Below are 18,115 nucleotides of genomic sequence, written 5' to 3' on the forward strand. Positions count from 1 at the left end.
TCTAGTGGCGCGCCGTCTGCCTTCGTCGCGCTAACTCGCAATTCTAGAGACAGCGTTGATAGATCCAAAAATTGCCCTGGAATACCAGGCAGTCTAAATTCAATGTAAGGATCGTTGATCCCCGCATGATTATTAGCATTTGCATCTAAATTAACGGGTAATACGTCCAACTTTCCCCTCGCAGCGACTGACGATTCGATGGTATGCAAGCGATTCACCCGCGGAAAGTTCTCACTCACGGCCGTCAGATAATTGCTCAGGGGGGTGGAGGTCGCTCCACCCTGCACATCCGGACCGTAATGAGTCATCTTTGCGACTAAGCTAAATATTGAAGATATCTGCTTTATAGCAAGTCTTTCTTTTCAGTTGCCTGGTTGGTGGTTTTCTCTTTTTTTTTTTTTTCCGACTCCAACTTTCCTCTTTTTCATTATTCGTCCGCCTCGAACTATCCTTTCCCCCACACCCTTCACGGCTGCAACACCTCTATTTCTTAATGATTCGCGAAGTCGCTTCCCTTCTAAAACATCTGTTAATAAACCTTTTCCCATTTGGAGCGCTTCGGGTGCTACAGTGCGCATGAGAAAGGGAATTGCTCTTTTAGCAAAGCCACTCAAAACGGAAAATAGACCGCCACCTCTTCTTGAATGGGGTGGAATAAAAACCCGGATGTCGTCTAAACCTCCACCTTTGCTTTGTGTAAAAAGCAAGTCGTATTCCGCTCGAGTGGGAAGTGTGAACGCTCTCGTCATGATGGTTGTCACGTCATGAATAAGACGTCGAGCATAATCACCGGCTATTTATTTCTGTCTGATATGCTGCTCCCGCCATGATCAAAATAAATAATAACGGTCACCCCAATTAAGGAATACATTTATACTCGATTTGTCAAACACACATCAACTTTATTTTAAAATTTACATGATATAGTTATTCAGACTTCCTCACCAGAATAGTTTCAACTCCAAAAGGTTGAAGTCGCTGCGCCAGCCCTTCCACCATAGGCAGGTAATTATTCTTCCACTCATCCTGGCAGCGACCTCTACATCCCAGTCCTTCCGGGATAATAATTTGCTCTACTTCAGCGTTCGCCATGGCTAGCAGGGCAATCTTTTTCAGGCAATTCTGGAAGTGTTGACGTCGATTCACGCTTGTATCCATCTTGAGTCCTTCCACGTAAGGCAAATCCTTCGACGTCGCGATTGCCTGTCGCGCCTTCTCGTTTCCCTCGACGGCCTCGCCCCAACCATACTGAGTCACGCAGGCCACCAGGTGAGGGAGATTTACGCTTCCTGTGGGAGGCGCGTGGATAATTATACGTCCTGGGTCATCTCTCGTGTTTGCCGTGGCCCGATGAAGCGAGTAGAGTCTCTTTCTAGCTGCATGTGTATTCTCGTATGGGTAAATCGTTTTGAGATCCCGCGCAATCCCACTCGGTTCGGTGGAGACGGCATTTACTGAATAAATGATATAACAGCGGCGGTCGCGGAAGATGCCATCGGTCAGCTTGCCCTCGACCGCCTTCATCTTGACGAGTAATTGGAGGGCTGATCCACACGTTGAACCCTCTGTGAGGGGAGTGAGGGGGAAATGTGACATCGCGGACCTTTATTCGCACGTATTGGTCGATATTACACCTTCTGCGTAGTAGAATTTATTCATTCAAATTGACGCAGGTGTTATTTTTTTTTCCTTTGTTGGTGGGAAGGGATGGAGGTCTGGGAACGTATTATTTATTAGGGGATGTGGGTTAGGGGGGGGTGAACCTTTTTTTGACCATAACCCTCATCAATTATCCATCCGTGGGCCTGCACCCCTGACGCGCCTAACACGTGCTCTCATGTATTATTGATGTACTTACTCGTTTACAGAGTAAGATGGGGGGCTTTCTCATTTAATATGCTTCCCAGATGTCACCGACCCCGCCACCTATCAGTTTACTTCGTTGAGTCGTATTTCTGATGGCATCCGCGGGGAGTTGCGCCATGCGAAGTAGCAGTGATAATAATGGACGCTTATCGGGTGAAAGTCTTTTCGCGGTCCCCTTTTCGTGACCGAGTACTCGTATGAGATCAAACACGCTTATGCCAGAAAATGGTGGAAGTAAGTTACCGCGCTCATCCCATGAAATCCCAGGTTTACCCTCCAATAATTTCAAGAGAGATAAACCATATTCTCTAAAGGAAGGAGGAACGGCAACTCGAATCAAATCATCCAAGGGTGGATTGACAGGTGCGCGTGGTGGTGGTGGCGTCACGGTGGCGGCGTCGGGGAGGGCGGCGGCCGGCAGTGGAAGTGAAGTTTTTTTTTTTTTTCTTGACTTGTTTTGACGTGAATCGGTGCTGAGTTGCGCTGTCGGTCGGTTTAAACTTACACCTCTCGGCAACTGAGACGGGAACTAAACAATATTCTTTCATCTCTGTAGTAAACTTGTTATTGCCGACACGGCTATCGGGAGTAACGCGGCCAATATGTTGCCACCTCGTTTGGAGATTAGAATGGCTTTCTTCTTGTACACGGGCGTCTTCTTCAAGGCTACAGTGCGAATATCACTCTTGAATTTTTTCAGGCGGTTAATGATGGTATCGTCGTCCGTCAGACGTCTCTTCAAAAAGTTGGCGGATATTTCCGAGATGCAATTGACTTCGCGCTTATTCAAACTTTGCAAGACCTGCTTCCGCAATTTAGGGGTGACGTGCGAGAGGAGAAAAACCAAATCCTTGTACTTCAATATCAATGGTTTTTCCTCATCCATATCTTATACTAAGTCGTCCGCATCTATCCAGCTGTCAAATTTATCTGGATACCCACGCCAGTGGACGAAGTACTTTCTCTTACCTCGCTCGACCTTCGATCGTAATATATCGACCTGGTAATGTGAGGGAAGAGAGGACTTGATTAATTCTTCCCTGTAGAAAGCGCCGGTCACGTCCTCCCCCGCCAAATCCCTTATGAAATAAATAGGGATTTTATGTGAGTAATCCACACGACTTATCTTAAAAAGCTCTTCGGTATTGTTGACGGTATAACCCTTATTGAATTTAAATTGCGTTCGGGAAGCACGTTGCAAGCGTACAATGTCTCCCACGTCTAATTTATGACTGACAACTTTCTTTCCCCTTGGCCGATTTAAATACATTCGTTTAAATTGCTTCCTGACTTGTGACAGCTCGCGGAGGCGGTGAACCTGAGCCGGCGTTTGGCTGCCGCCCAAACCGCGGTGTGGGGTGTGATTGTACGTATTTATTAGGGTGGGCAAGACGTTAATATACGTCAGTGTGTTGTTCTGCGTGAGATATTTATATATTTTTGTCTTTATGGTTCGGATGACCCTTTCTGCCAAACTCGCCTTTGTTTCATGCGAGTAATTGGAATACAAGGTAATACCTTTCAAAGTTAGATATTTTTTCACTGCTTGATTATAAAATTCGGATCCCTGATCGGTAAAAAGACGCGACACGCCTGTAAAACTCTCCGACTCTAGAACTTTTTTCAGCGCTTGCAGGCTACTGTGTCCGGATTTACTTGTCAGCGTTGCCACTTTCAAGTATCTGCTGAAAACGTCCAGGCAAAAAAAAAGGATTCTTATCCCTTTTCTTCCCCTCTCTGTAGAGTGCTTGCACACCTCCTAAAGCCGCAGGATTCGTCATATCCCGGTAAAGTTCGTCCAAAACGGCGTTCATAGCAGATAGACTTTCTCACAGGGCGGCTCATCCACAATATTCGTGCGCAGTTGAATTTCTTCGGGTGCGTTCGGGGATAAATCACACAACAAATAACCGTGATCTCGTCTAAGCACGACATTTTTATAAATTTCCACAAAGTGTTTGGCGCTCTCCCTTCCATAAAGTTGCCTGCCCAGACATTCAATTTGATATATATCTCTGTTTTTCATAAGAATGTAATGTGAGGCATTTAAAGTTATCGTTCTAGCATACTTTCCGGGGAAAAAGACATTCTGTGCTATCATTATAACTGACAAATTTTTATGTCTCCCTTTGGTGAAAGCCTCTGCTATCATTTGAGAATTGCCAGCCGTGAGGAAATTGTCATCTAATATCAGGAGTGTGTGCGTTTGCGGGTCGGCGTATGGACTGTTATCATCCATCACGGGATCAATAATTTTCTCATGCACTTCGACCTTATCTTGAAAAGGGGAATTCTGCTGCAGCGAATGCGATGAGACGCCACAAATGATAATTCTGTTAAATCCATGCTGATATTTCTCTATAATTTTATTGCAGAGGTGTGTTTTGCCGGAATTTGTATAACCTGCAATAATTATGCGTGCAGGATATCTGAAGAGATTCAGCATCTCTTCGCTAAATGTCTTGTCCATGTTAAGTTCAGAGGGTCACTAAAAGACGCTACGATATGTTTACAGTATTTATTGCTTAACCTTTATTTACATGGTCATGTAGGTAACAGCATAACTAAACTCCCAGCTGCATCCTCATCCCTGCCTTCTAATTATGACGTGGATCTCCCCCGACCCACACCTCTTCCTCAACCTCCTCCCCCCCCCCCTCTCCTTAACCTAAGTACAAATGTTCTTACATTACCTCCTCCTCCTCATCCTCCTTATCCCACGTGGACAGTACAAATGTCCTTACAGTACATGAACAATCTCCTCATTCCTCTCCTTAACTCCATACTCAAAACAAATGTTCTTACATTACATGAATGGCAGCTGCTAGCGGCCGCGGTCTCTCTCCACCCCTTAATTATGACGTGAATAATGTCATGGAAGGCCACTCCCGATCACGACACAACCCATCCCCCGCCTCCCCCTCTTCCTTAGCCTACGTGGTCAGAGCAAATGTTTTTTTACATTACATGAAGGGCGTCTGCTAGCAGCTGCGTCCTCTCTTTCTCTACCCCTTAATCATGATGTGAATAATGCCGCGGAAAGTCTCTCCCGATCACGCCACAGACCACTCATTACCCCATCCTCCCCCTCTTCCTCCCCCTCTTCCTCCTCCTCCTCCTCCTCCTCCTCCTCCTCCTCCTCTTCCTCATCCACCTCCACCTCTCCCACATCCACCGCCACCTCCTCTTCCATCTCATTCTCCACATCTCTTTCCCGCGGATCATTGTCGGGGTGATAATACGCCCTTGAGGTATAGCCATCGACGTGAAAGCGCTTGTCGTCAAAATGTGACAACGTACGTTTTCGCATACGAGTGGTACAAATTTGTCCTTTCACATTCCTGATATTATAGCAATCCACCATCCCACATGCGACATTATTAAGTGTTTGCCTATACTGCTGATGCAATATATTTTGCTGAAGGTGAGTTGGAATGCCTTTACCTCGAGATACTTGCTTGTCATCTTCCAACAGCAGCGAATACATCTTTGGCTTTAATATAATCGCCTCTTTGATGAGCGTGGATCCGGTTTCAGATTTCAACAAGCCTAGTTGACCCTTCCGCTCCCCATTAAAACACGGGTGATCTGAAGCAAAGTTACTGGTGTCGAGAAAATTTGCCATGGGTCCATGTTTCAGTTCATCATTTAAGTTTGTAGGTATGTGCAGACTGAAAATGAAACTGTCAGTATCTTCATAAGCTAATTTAGCTCTCTCCCCATAATTAGCTTTGATGACACGATACCAAAAGTTGTACATGTACTTCTTTGCCACTTCTAAAATATGGTATCCCAAGTAATTTGGCTGCCTGATTTTAATCGTATTCTTACTGTTGACACATATGACTCGGTCCTCGCCTAATTGGTGGACCCTTTTAAAGGATGGATTTCTTGCATACTTCAGGAAAGACTTTCTTTTTGTCACTAATTTCTGCTGGAGGCCATACTTCACTTCAGATAACATGGATCTACCATAAACTGCGTTTGACATCAGTTTGCAAATGCGATTTTTAATGGCGCACGTCTCATTTTTACGCTGAGCGACGTTCCTTTCTATGAAAGGTTTCAGGTATGGAGCCTGTCTGAAGCTATATATAGCATGAACACATTGTATTTCCAGTCCAAGTGAGAGTAAAAGTTGCAGCAATTCCAGACTGATGAGATGATCTTTCAGTCCCTTATGACTGGCCACGAGTTTACGATTTTTCCTCCCCAGCTTACGACCCTCAGCTTCTAACAGTCTTTTACTGTACGGCGAGATGTCATCTTCTGTAATAGTCATGTGTGCGAGGCACAGAGGGAACTCGTCCGTGATCCGAGCCACGTCGGGGGAAACGTCACAGCTGTCTAAATGCAGCCAGTAACCGACGTCGCCATCTGTCGCATGATTCTGGATGCCAACTTCAAAAAAATCATCCATCTCTGACTGAGAAAGCTTTTTGATGTCACCCATAGGCAGGGGGGAACACATAACGCTTGCATATAATGAATTATAGTCCAGATAAAACACATAGGTGCCGGGTCCACCGTCGGGTTCGTGGTTTGACTGCAGGTGTGGCCTGACGCAAGTTACAAAGCCTCCTCGTACATTTCTTTTGATCAGGTGATACATGTTAGGGTCGTAAGGTGGATCAAGTTGAACGCCTGTCGACTTTAAAAAAGCGTCATAAGCATAAGAAGACAGTGACACGTAATGTGACACGTCCAGCTCATAAAATTCATGCAGGTATGATCTATATTTGAGATATGTGTCGGCTAATTATCCCACATCAATCTCACAATACAGTCTTATGTAATCGCCTAAAGTGCGGCAGGATGTCATACTCCACACGCTTTGAGCGTGTTCATATTCTCCAGGTGGCAGAGCCTTCCCCTTGAGCGTGTCATAAAATGCCTCACGAGGTGGCAATTGTCGATCTTCTAAGCGGCCAAGGTCGGTGATGTACTCATAACAAAGAAACTGTTTTTGAGTGCAAATTACACGCCTTACATCCTCGGGGAGGTAATTCACCATTTCCTGGGCGTAACGCGTGCTATAGCCCGCTTGCACGTGACTCTGAGCGAGATGACCGAGGCCAGCATTCATAATGGAAAGCGTGTCCTGAAACTGCAATTCCTTAATCCTTACTTTCAATAAATGCGATTCTGACTTGGCAAGGATGTCCACGTGCGACTCTGGCAAGTGAAGGTCTTTTATGATTAAGGAGACGTCAAAGCTCATATTATGTGCCAGAGTGATGAGATATTTCCTCATGTCACGACACTGGAGGTTGCATCGCGCGCACAAAGCCCCCTTGTAATTATTTTGTGGTAATGAGTGGTCGTGATGTTTATGAGGTGGGGTTTTCACATTAAAGGGTTGATGGCAGAGCTCGCAGTGACGCTAACGTTTGAAGTGGGCTTCATCCTCCGCAGACATGCTAATTGGATAGCTAACTACACTTTCCTTGATGATTCCCCAAGCATTGGATAGGCTATCAATGAAATTATTCACGGGATCTTCACCGAAATAACTTCTCTTTTCCACGACATCTCCATGCCTATTGATGATGAGATACGAGTATCCAATTGGGTCATGTTCAGCTATCACACTCCTATTCTCCTTAGGTTTTATCATAGTTTCAAAATCAAAAAATGCTAAGTATGCAGGCTGATAGGTGTAGGCAAAATTTTTAAATTTTACTTTTTCACCGTCACCTGGAAAGAGAAGAGTTTGAGTGAAGTCGCAGTGACACTCGTGATCGCTCAAACTGACAGACTTGGGAACTGAGCTGAAACATACTTTGCAAAACTGATGACCCTCTGGGGTGGGGCTGCTTCTCGTCAATTTCCGGTGCAGCTTCTCCACGTCTTTAATGAGCGTCATATGTTTTCCACCTAGTAAAAGGAGTGAGACTACAGTTTTATACTTCCGCGAGCCTTTTCTTGATAATGTTAAATAGTATATCTCACCGCTTTTTGTCAGTGTATAAACGTCCAGAGACAGACAATTTAACCTTTCTAACTGACTCAAGTTCTCCCAAGTCACTGGACTGCCTACTTTTCCGCGCGTGACGTATTTCTCTCCGCCATGCCGTCTCCGTAATATTTTTGGAATTCTTTTCCAAGGTACACCTCGAGCATGAAGTCTGAAAGCCGCCAAACACTGAATAACACAGGATGAATGTCGGCCATCAGGATTGAAAATTTCATTCCCTCCTCGCACGCCTCTAGGATAAGCAACATAATCTCCTATGCCACTACATGCGACGTGCAAGCAATAGTTGATAAAAAAATTCTGTACTCTTGAAATGATAAAACCAGATCCTTCAGTCTCGCTGGTAAGGCTTTCCAGCCGACTGTTCAGCTGATGGATCCATAAATCAACAAGGTCAGGCACATCTTGATAGGTGATCAGTCGTGCTCTAAAAGCAATATGAATGACTCGATGTTCATCCTCGCCTAAGGTAGAGAATTTCACTAGTAACAGAGAAATGTGTGAAAATATTTTTAGGGTGGGGGGGAATGGCGAGCCGTGTGACGTGAAATATGATCTAATTTCCCGTATAAAGAACTCCCTGTATTCGGTAAGTAGACCGAGTGGATCTCTGCTTACATGATCAGGTATGTCATATTGATGTCTGGCGAAGCTCCTCATAAAATTTTCCCTCGAGTCAATTAACCGCGGCTCTTCCGGCATCCCGCGCTCGTCAAGGTCTGCATCCGCCGACTCTCCTGCCATGCTGCGCTCATCGTGGTCCGCCTCCGCTTGTGGCGTGCCTGGGAAGAAAAAATAGAAGTAGCAGCGACAGTTTATTATTATTATTATTATTATTATTATTATTATTATTATTATTGAATTGATATTTACCTTGTGTAGGTAGGGAAGGACTTGAAGTCTCGGAAGAATTGAATACGTTCCCCGATAATCCACTCGGTCCCGGCCGTGGCGAGTCTTAAAAAAAAAGAATATTAGTAGTGGCGGTGGCACCGTATTTATTGCTTTATTATTTGTAGTATTTTTTTTTTCTCACCTCTTCCCCCGCCTCCGCGTGGGATGTCGCCTTGTGACGTCCGCCGACGTGGGCCTTCTACGCCGCCGTTCTGCTCAACCTCAATCGAGTGTGAGCCTGTACAGGAAGATGTGCTCAGAGCTCAAACTTGTAAAGATTGACAGTCATTTCATCTTTATTATTATACATTCCCGCCAAAATAAGTAATAATGCTTACCAGAAGAAGCAGGATTGCCAACTTCGCAGGTGTGTTCTGGCGGTGGATGTGGAAACAGAAGTCCACACCGCTCGCATAAATCACACTGGTCTTCCACACATGAGGGGCAGGATGGATTAGTGCGCCATCTCCCACACACTTCACATAAAATCCGCGCCTCTGCTGTTCCACAGTGAACACCCATTTTCTTTTCTTTTTTTTCTATAACATTGTCAACACTTTGTCCCGGCCGCCATGCCGTGCGGGGAAACACTGAAGCTTCCCGCGCAGATGGTCGCGAGGCGCGTGCCTTGACTCGGAAGTAGGCAACACCTGCCTGTTTCATTATCCTCCACTCCACCCATTATCCCACCTTGATCGATTCTCTTCAAAATTTTACGTCCGAGACGCAAAGTTAACGTGGTCTTATATGTAACACGCAAGTAACACTGTTTTCCCCATCTTCAAACTGAATAGGTTTGCCTCTTTGATTAGCAATTTTGATGGCCACACTCTCTATAGTTGATGCAGAAAGTGGTTTATACGTAATTGAATTCGCACCTTTACTGGTGCTGTCGCCGGGGAGTGGTATGACGTCTAATATATTAACTAGTTGGTTGCCAAATCGCGAGGGGGAAATGATGTCGGTATAAACGTACATATAATCCGTCCCTGCATCAGCTCGCGGTACGTATTGAGCGAATAATTTTATGGGTGATGAGGAGGAAGCTTCGCTGGCGTCGGAAGATGAAATGCCGTCGCCAGATCTTTGAAAGTAGACGGTGTAGCGAAAATTTGGATTGAAACCCAGAATGTGAGCTATATGCGATGCAAATTTTATACTTATATCACTGTAAATACGATCGTCATTAGGAGGGACAATCGCGTTATTCACAACGACCCGCTCCAAGTCGCGGTCATAATAAATGATATCCGAGTAAGGGAAATAGATCTTAAAGGAGTCATTCAAGATTGCTTGAAGTTCTTTCACTATCTGTCCATTAATTGCCTTAGTTATGGCTGGTATGTTCTTATCGGTAAAATTGGAGATGATATTCCTTTCCGGTAGATAGGTATACATATTATATTCATACATATCAAAGTCTGACTGCTTAACCCGACCATAGAACGATATACTGGAATTTGGATCCCCTTCCGCAATGCAGTAGAAATATTTAGGGAATAAAATATTACACAGGCCGACTTCATAATCCCTGCCGGTGTCTAAATGAATGGGTAAGATTCTGTTTTCAAATTCTGTTGTTGTGTTGTTGGGAAATGACCTACCACCTGCAAGAGAAGATAGGTATACGTATATATCGTCACTATCTCTCAATGACATGTTTTTTAAACCCTGTCAACTAACAGACTGACTTTAAACTTTACCTTTTCATGACATATATACGTCGGCAGACTGGAGATTATGGCGGTACGGCGTGGATAGTCGCGACGACCTTGACCATAGGGGAATGTACTGAGATATCGGAGGGAGCACGTGTCGGCTATAATAATAATAATAATAGTAATAATAATAATAATAATAATAATAATACTCGTAATAATAATAATAATAATAATAATAATAATGATAGTAATAAGACCGCCATCCGACATAAGTATTACGTCAGCCATGCCGCTGGTGGTCGGTGAAAGTGGAAGAGGCCGCCGCTCCGCCCTGGCCGTCACAGACGCTTTCTCCAGGTAAAAAGGATGGACAGGTAACGGGATCTCGTGCGGCAGTCGCGACGACCTTGACCATAGGGGATGTATTGAGATGTCGGAGGGAACGCGTGATGGCAACACTCAGTCATCCCACCCTCCAGGATTCCGTGAATGAAAGGGAAAGGGCGACTTCTATGGCAAGCGCTGTCAGAGTCCCCCTAACCACGCGTGTGTGGCGGGCGGCTGCCACGTCTGGCCGCCAGTCCCCCCCCCCACCTCCCCTCCCCCCCTCCACCCCCTTTTCACTCAATTATTTTCCGCCCACCATCATTGATTCATTAGTCATTCCATCGTCGCCGAAGCATAAGGACGCACGCCCCCTCACCTCTTCTCCGTCAGTGTCGCCGTCACCGTCCCTCCCCCCTCCCTCCCCCCCCCACCCACCCCCTGATGTCGCCGTCATGAATCACCCCCTTCCCAACCCCCACTAATCTACAGCCTGGGCCTCCATCCTGAAATGGACTGCCACTGAAGTCTACGGAAAATTGCTGTCAGGTTCCCCATTTGCAACTTGATGAGGTCCCTACTCGCAATATGGCATGCCATCAGAGTCGCTCCTGCGGGTGGGGGTGGGATCCCCATCCTGCCCCCCCCTCCCCCCTCCCCCCTCCCCTCTCCCATCCCCAACACCCTATTTACAGCCAGGGTCTCCATCCTGAAATGGATCGCCACTCCGGGTAATTGCCATGGGGGTCGACCATCCTTATATGGCAAGCCATGACGGCCCCCCATGAAATGGGGGCCGTCATGGCTTGCCACATAAGGATGGGCGACCCCCATGGCAATTTCCCAACTACTGGGCTGTTCTGTTAATGCCTCATATGTCTCAAGCCACAATTAAAGTTTTCATCTGAGTTAATAAGATCATCATGATATGCATTTACAAACCTCTAATTAGAAATTTTTTGCTGCAGAAGTATAATCCCTGAGAGATTATACTTAATAATCTCTGAAAGGGATGACACTATGTAACAAAATTTCACTTTTTTTCTTCTCCTTGGACCCAAACCATAATTTTCCAATTATTTCCATCTAAACAAAATAGTAAAAAAAAGGGATTTTATTCACAAAACTTTGCTTTTGTGTTTATTTTATTTTATTTTATTTATTTATTTATTTATTTATTTTTATGTAGGAAGGACACTGGCCAAGGACAACAAAAATCCGATGAAAAAAATACCCACTGAAATGCCAGTCCCATAAAAGTTTCAAAGCAGTAGTCAAAAATTGATGAATAAGTGTCTTGAAACCCCCCTCTTGAAGGAATTCAAGTCCTAGGAAGGTGGAAATACAGAAGCAGGCAGGGAGTTCCAGAGTTTACCAGAGAAAGGGATGAATGATTGAGGATACTTGTTAACTCTTGCCTTAGAGAGGTGGACAGAATAGGGGTGAGAGAAAGAAGAAAGTCTTGTGCAACGAGGTCACAGGAGGAGGGGAGGCATGCAGTTAGAAAGATCAGAAGAGCAGTTAGTATGAAAATAGCAGTAGAAGACAGCTAGAGATGCAACATTGCGGCGGTGAGACAGAGACTAAAGACAGTCAGTTAGAGGAGAGGAGTTGATGAGACGAAAAGCTTTTGATTCCACCCTGTCTAGAAGAGCAGTATGAGTGGAATCCCCCGGACATGTGAAGCATACTCCATACATGGACGGATAAGGCCCTTGTACAGAGTTAGCAGCTGGGGGGGACTACAGCAGTGTAAAGCTTCTACTGGAAACTTTGAACTACAACAAGTATGGCTGGGAAGTTACTGGAGACTTCAAGATGATAGCTTTCTTGATGGAACTGCAAGGAGGTTTTATTTGTTTTCTTTGCCTTTAGGACAGTAGAGAAAAAATCAGCACATTACCAGAGAAAGCATTGACCTCCAAGGACTGGCACTACAGTGGGAGCACCCTATCAAACATGAGACATTGGTGAATCCTCAACAGGTTTTTTTTCTTTCACTGCACATCAAACTGGGTCTCATGAAACAGTTTGTTACAGCTCTTGACAAGGAGTGTGGTGCCTTCAAATATCTTCAAGACTTCTTTCCTAAGCTTTCCAGGCAAAAGTGAAAGCTGGTATCTTCATTGGACCACAAGTAAGGAAAATTATGGAGTGTTCAGAATTTTTACAGAAGCTCACAGAAAAGGAGAAGCTTGGGAGTGTTTCATTGCTGTAGTACAGGGCTTTCTTGACAACAACAAGGCTGATAAGTATATGCAGCTGGTTGAAGCTTTAGTGAAAAGCTATAGTGAGATTGGCTGCAGAATGTCCTTCAGGATCCATATCCTAGATGCTCACCTTGACAACTTCAAGGAGAAGATGGAAGCATATTCAGAGGAATAAGGGGAGCACTTCCACCAATATATAATAAAATTTGAACAGAGATATCAGAGATCCTTCAATGAAAACATGATGGAAGACTACATTTTAGGGGTCATACGTGAAAATGATTTGTTGTATTCACGCAAATCAAGAAAACTTACTTTTTAATCCTAAAAAAATTGTTTCAGAAGTTTTTAAATAAATTTTTGAGTCATTTAATTTTTGTCCAAAAATAATGAAAATGGTGAAATTAAGGTATTTTGGGGCAAAAAAAAATCATTTTAAAAGCCACAAAAGCAAAGTTTGATAGGAATAATGGACATTTTCTATTGTTTACAATGAAAAAAGTTGCTTGCCAAAGGCAAAAATCGTGTTACATAGTGTTATTTATCAACAAATTCTAGTAATATATATTTTTTTTATTTTAAAAGGAAATGAAGTGCCTCTTTATTGTCAAGCTATTGGTGATAACTATTTATAGTATGGCTAATCAGTAATAAAAAAAATAGGAAAGTTACTTAAGGTATGTATATTCAAGAGACTGAAGATATGTTATTATTATTTCAAGCTGGAGCTTTACTTTTAAATGCCTAACAACTCGCAGTGCCAATAACACTTGTCTTACCTTGAAAAGTAATGGGGTATGAATGTAAAAGACCAATCACTGTTGATGTTAATACGTACTTTACCATTGCATGAGTTCCCAGAACTGAAAATAACATTATAGCAGTTTTCAAGTCAAGGGAAAGCGTATCTAAACTTTTCACCGGGAAGATGACAGCATGTGATCAAAGATCAAAGTGTCACATCAGCGATTAGAGTATTACGTCTCATAAATATGGGGCTGGAATTAGAAGACATTAAATGACTGGTTAAGAGACTTGCCTGCTAACTTTATTTTTAGTTACGATATGTGAGTCAAACATATATTTATACTTATTATGTAATATTGTGATTAAATACATTTATTTTTTTTCAGTAACGTTGCAACGGATGCTAGTTTTGAAAGTGTTTTTAATAAAATTCAAGGAACACATGATCTTATATATCAAGGATTCTAGGACTCGAAACTCCAGGACACCGCTTCGATGAGCGCCACGTGAAAATGAAGAATTTTTTCAGTGTGTTGGAATGAGTGACGGAGGAGGAGGTGGAGGCTGCAGAAAAAGACAAGATGAAGAAAGGGGCAGACGTAGTTATCCTGCCCTCAGGTAGAGTGTTTGTGCTTTGAGATAGTCAGGTTAGGTACTTAGTTTTTTTTTTTTTTTTACTGACATTACATATGATAAAGACCAAGGAAGAGGTCCTTTGGGTATGTGATATCTTATCGAGGAGAGGAGTTGGCGCTGAATGGCTGTGCAGGACTATTTCAATGAATGTCATGCTCGTGACTCATTGCAAAATAATGGATGGGCATTTGTCGACAACTGGGATCGCTTGAAAACTGTGATATAGTTGAACAAACACTGCCTCATCTGTGAATATAAACAAAATTCGCCTAACTATTAAGGTAAGTTAAAGAAAAATATAAATATTTATAAAGGGAGATTCCTTATTTCTCCCTCTGCGTGCAAGTGGGAAGCAGGGCTGCCAACATAACACATACTCGTAGGACCCGCTCAGATTCTTTCTCCGAACGGACTTTAGTAGAAGCAAAATTCCAGAGGCACCTCCAGTTTGAGGGATCATAAGAAAGAATTGGAGCAATAGGACAAAATACGAGATTGTGATCGGAGTAGCCCAGCGAAGACAGAGTGGCAGCATAAGCAGAAGGATTAGACATTTACTAAACATTAGGAATGTAGGATTCATCTCCAGGACAGGCAGGAATACATGTAGGATGCTGCAATAGTTGCTCTAGGTCATGAACGATAGTTAGTTTCTTTATGATAGTGTGGTTGAGCAGTCCTCTGCGGCGACAATATTTTGCAATTTATCTATAATATACTTACTACAAAATGTAAGTGATGATGATGGTGATTTGCCAGTGCCCTTTAAACATTGTATTTGGATGTGGATCCATAGATATATGTTGGGATGTTGTTCTTTTTATACATAAGTATCGTAAGATTTATATTTAGTGAATTGATAGTCAGTAGACCTCTAACTTCCGTGTCAACAAATTAAATAACGTAATGGAACCGGTTTATTGCACCTATAAAATAAATTCATGACACTATCTAGAAGTTTCCATATACCGGACCACCAAAAGAGGTCAGAGAAGGGAAAATGGGATGAGGTACGAGGAGGGGGTTAGGAAGGCAAGCCATGCTGAGATGGGTGAGGTGAGGTCAAAGTGGAGATTATGGAGGTGGTCGATATGGAGAGATTAGGGGAAATAAATGCTGATATGTTATATAAATATTTCATTAATAGGTTACGGACATGCCAGTCAGTAAATATTCCATATAGAACAATGAGATCACAGGAAGAATGGAAGAATGGATACTTATCCAAAAGTGGATAAGTAGTAGGTCATGTACATAGGACTGGAAAAAAAGTATTTAAAAAAATAAAGGCAAGAGAAGAGGATTTAAGGTTTATATATAATGAAATAACCTGGTTAGAACAGTTGGAAATTTAATGAAGAAAGTTTAAATTACGAGTTAAAGGTAGCTACGCAAGCGATGAATGATCCCAAGAAATTTTATCAGAAATATACTAGTAAGACGAAGAATAGAAAAATATTAGTTCCATTACTGACATCTGACTGGCAGTTATCTATTTCTGGAGAAGAGATGATAAAAATATTCTGGACGAGTATTTTTTTGCATTTTCACCATGGAAAATATGCAGAAAATGCTGGATATAGAACCTTTTTTTTTTAGTATAAGTGACTGAAAAGCTGATAAGTATTCGTAACTAAGAAGACAGTGGAATATATAGTGGGATAGCAGGATATATATGCTGGAAAAAATGTCACCATGGCCCATATTAACAAAGATTCTTAAATAGAGAGATTGTGTTTAGCACAAAAATTATGCTTAGCTTCATGGTCAGATTTCCAAAGTGCGCTTAAGCTAAGCACAAAAGTTAATCTCGGTGCAGTGACGCCTTAATTTTGTGCTTAACGTTAAGAATTAGATGGCTGATCATCAAGAAGCCCGATCCGACCAGTTCAAGAAGTATCAACCCCGCATCAAGAAAACATCATGAAGAAAATCATAAACGCTGAACTCAGTATCACTTTCAACGAAATATGTACAAGAGAAAACCTCCTGCCCATTTATACACTCAATATTCCCAGTGATGGGGCATAAGAAATGGCAAAAGACGCCTTCAGAGACCTAGCGACGAGGAAAGGAAGGAGTTTATGAAGAAACGTATCAAAGAACTTCATTTAACACTATCTGATGGTACACAGTACCATCAAATTAAAGAGAGATGGGTTGGGATAGATATAGACAAAGAAACAAAGGAAAACTTAGACATTGCACTCAGAAATTTTAGATCAACATCGCAACACCACTCTCAAGGCTAATCAAAAGAAATTGGCCAACCTAAGCGGTGGAGGAATCAAACACCAGAGACCAAGTAAGGGATATATCAACCTTACTGAGAAAATACTCACCCCAGACCAAGAGGAGCTACTGAACTTTGGCCTTAACTGCCACTTTCTCTCTAAGCCAAACAAGCTCCTGAAGAGAGTAGAATGCGTAATACTCATCGACGACATAGACACTCTTGCCAGGAAGGGAAAAGTAACAGTAAAACCAACATTCAAACAAGAGATCACTGCAGAATCGTCAAAAATCAGAGGTGGTTTCAACAGCAACATTATTGAAGCAAGACACATACAAGCTGCAAAAGAACTGAAAGAAGACCCCCACATCACCATCAGAAAAGCTGACAAAGCTGCTGCCTACGTATTTATGGACAACACCGAGTTCTTGAACAAGATCGACGCTATTTTAACTGACGAATCAAAATTCGTGAAAATCAGCAAGGACCTTAAGAAGACCTTAAGAAGAAACTGAACAAACTAATAACAAAAAACAATACCAAAGGCACAAGCACCAAGTTCACCAAAGTCACCGGGGAATATGGAATGGGCTACTGCTACGGCACAATAAAAGCACACAAACCGGGGAATAAGCTTAGACCCATCATTTCACAAATCCCTACCCCCACCTACAACATCACGAAGAAACTCTGCAAGATATTTACACCCTATGTACCAGCAACATACAGCCTGAGCTCGGCAATAGATTTCCTGGACATCCTGAAGAACAGCAAGACAAAAAGAACCATCGCTTCACTGGACGTCGAGTCGCTGTTCACTAACGTACCTGTCGACCGCACTATCAACTACATCATCGAACGAATTGATAGAGATGACACGAAGCCGCCACTAGATGTCGCTGAAGAAGTCTTACGAGACCTGTTACAATGTTGCACCAAAGAAGCACCCTTCACCTGTCCTCGAGGACAGAAATATCAGCAAGTAGATGGTGTAGCAATGGGATCACCACTCGGAGTCCTCCTGTCAAATTTCTTCATGGGCTGCGTAGAAGAAGTCTTCAGTAAAATCAGCAAATCAGACGTCTACTGCCGTTACATTGACGATATCTTCATCAAAACAAAAGAGGAAGAGGAAATTGAACATCTAAGAACCTACCTGCAAGAGACTTCTGGACTAAACTTCACCATAGAGAAAAGCAGTGAAGGAAAAATGCCATTTCTTGACGTGTTAATCACACAAACTGAAGAGAGTTTCTCCACCAGCCAATCAAACCAACTAACACAGTGTTTAAATGGAGGAAGTGAGTGCCTCCAACGCTACAAAGACTCGACATAAGAAGAGCCATCACACACCGCAGCGAGTGGAAAGAAGTCCACGAAGAGATAAAAAGATCCACGAATATTCTCCTCAACAACGGATTAACCGCAGAAGAAATAAACAAGCAAATCAATAAAATACTGAATGAATATTGCAGCGGGAAAGCAGACAAGAAGGAAGAGAAAGAAAGCATCAAGATCTACTACAAGGCACACTTCTCAGCAAGTTACAAGGAAGATGAAAGAATTA

At 43.0% G+C, this 18,115-nt stretch overlaps 2 protein-coding genes across 2 annotated transcripts; one reads left to right on the forward strand and one right to left on the reverse strand.

Moving 5' to 3' along the window:
* Positions 1–6,917: 6,917 nt before the first annotated feature.
* Positions 6,918–10,911, reverse strand: LOC135109612 (uncharacterized). The gene is made up of 4 exons (XM_064021034.1): positions 9,076–10,911; positions 8,880–8,975; positions 8,717–8,800; positions 6,918–8,625 (listed from the first exon to the last, which is right to left on the reverse strand). The coding sequence occupies exons 1-4, from the start codon at positions 9,398–9,400 to the stop codon at positions 7,250–7,252; spliced, it is 1,881 nt and encodes a 626-aa protein (XP_063877104.1). The 5' UTR covers positions 9,401–10,911; the 3' UTR covers positions 6,918–7,249.
* A 6,223-nt stretch (positions 10,912–17,134) lies between these two features.
* LOC135109465 (uncharacterized) lies at positions 17,135–17,884 on the forward strand. Its single transcript, XM_064020844.1, has one exon. The coding sequence runs from the start codon at positions 17,135–17,137 to the stop codon at positions 17,882–17,884; it is 750 nt and encodes a 249-aa protein (XP_063876914.1).
* The last annotated feature ends 231 nt before the right edge of the window (positions 17,885–18,115 follow it).

The sequence above is a fragment of the Scylla paramamosain genome, chromosome 19, assembly GCF_035594125.1.
Source record: "Scylla paramamosain isolate STU-SP2022 chromosome 19, ASM3559412v1, whole genome shotgun sequence".
In the NCBI taxonomy this organism is placed as follows: Eukaryota; Metazoa; Arthropoda; class Malacostraca; order Decapoda; family Portunidae; genus Scylla; species Scylla paramamosain.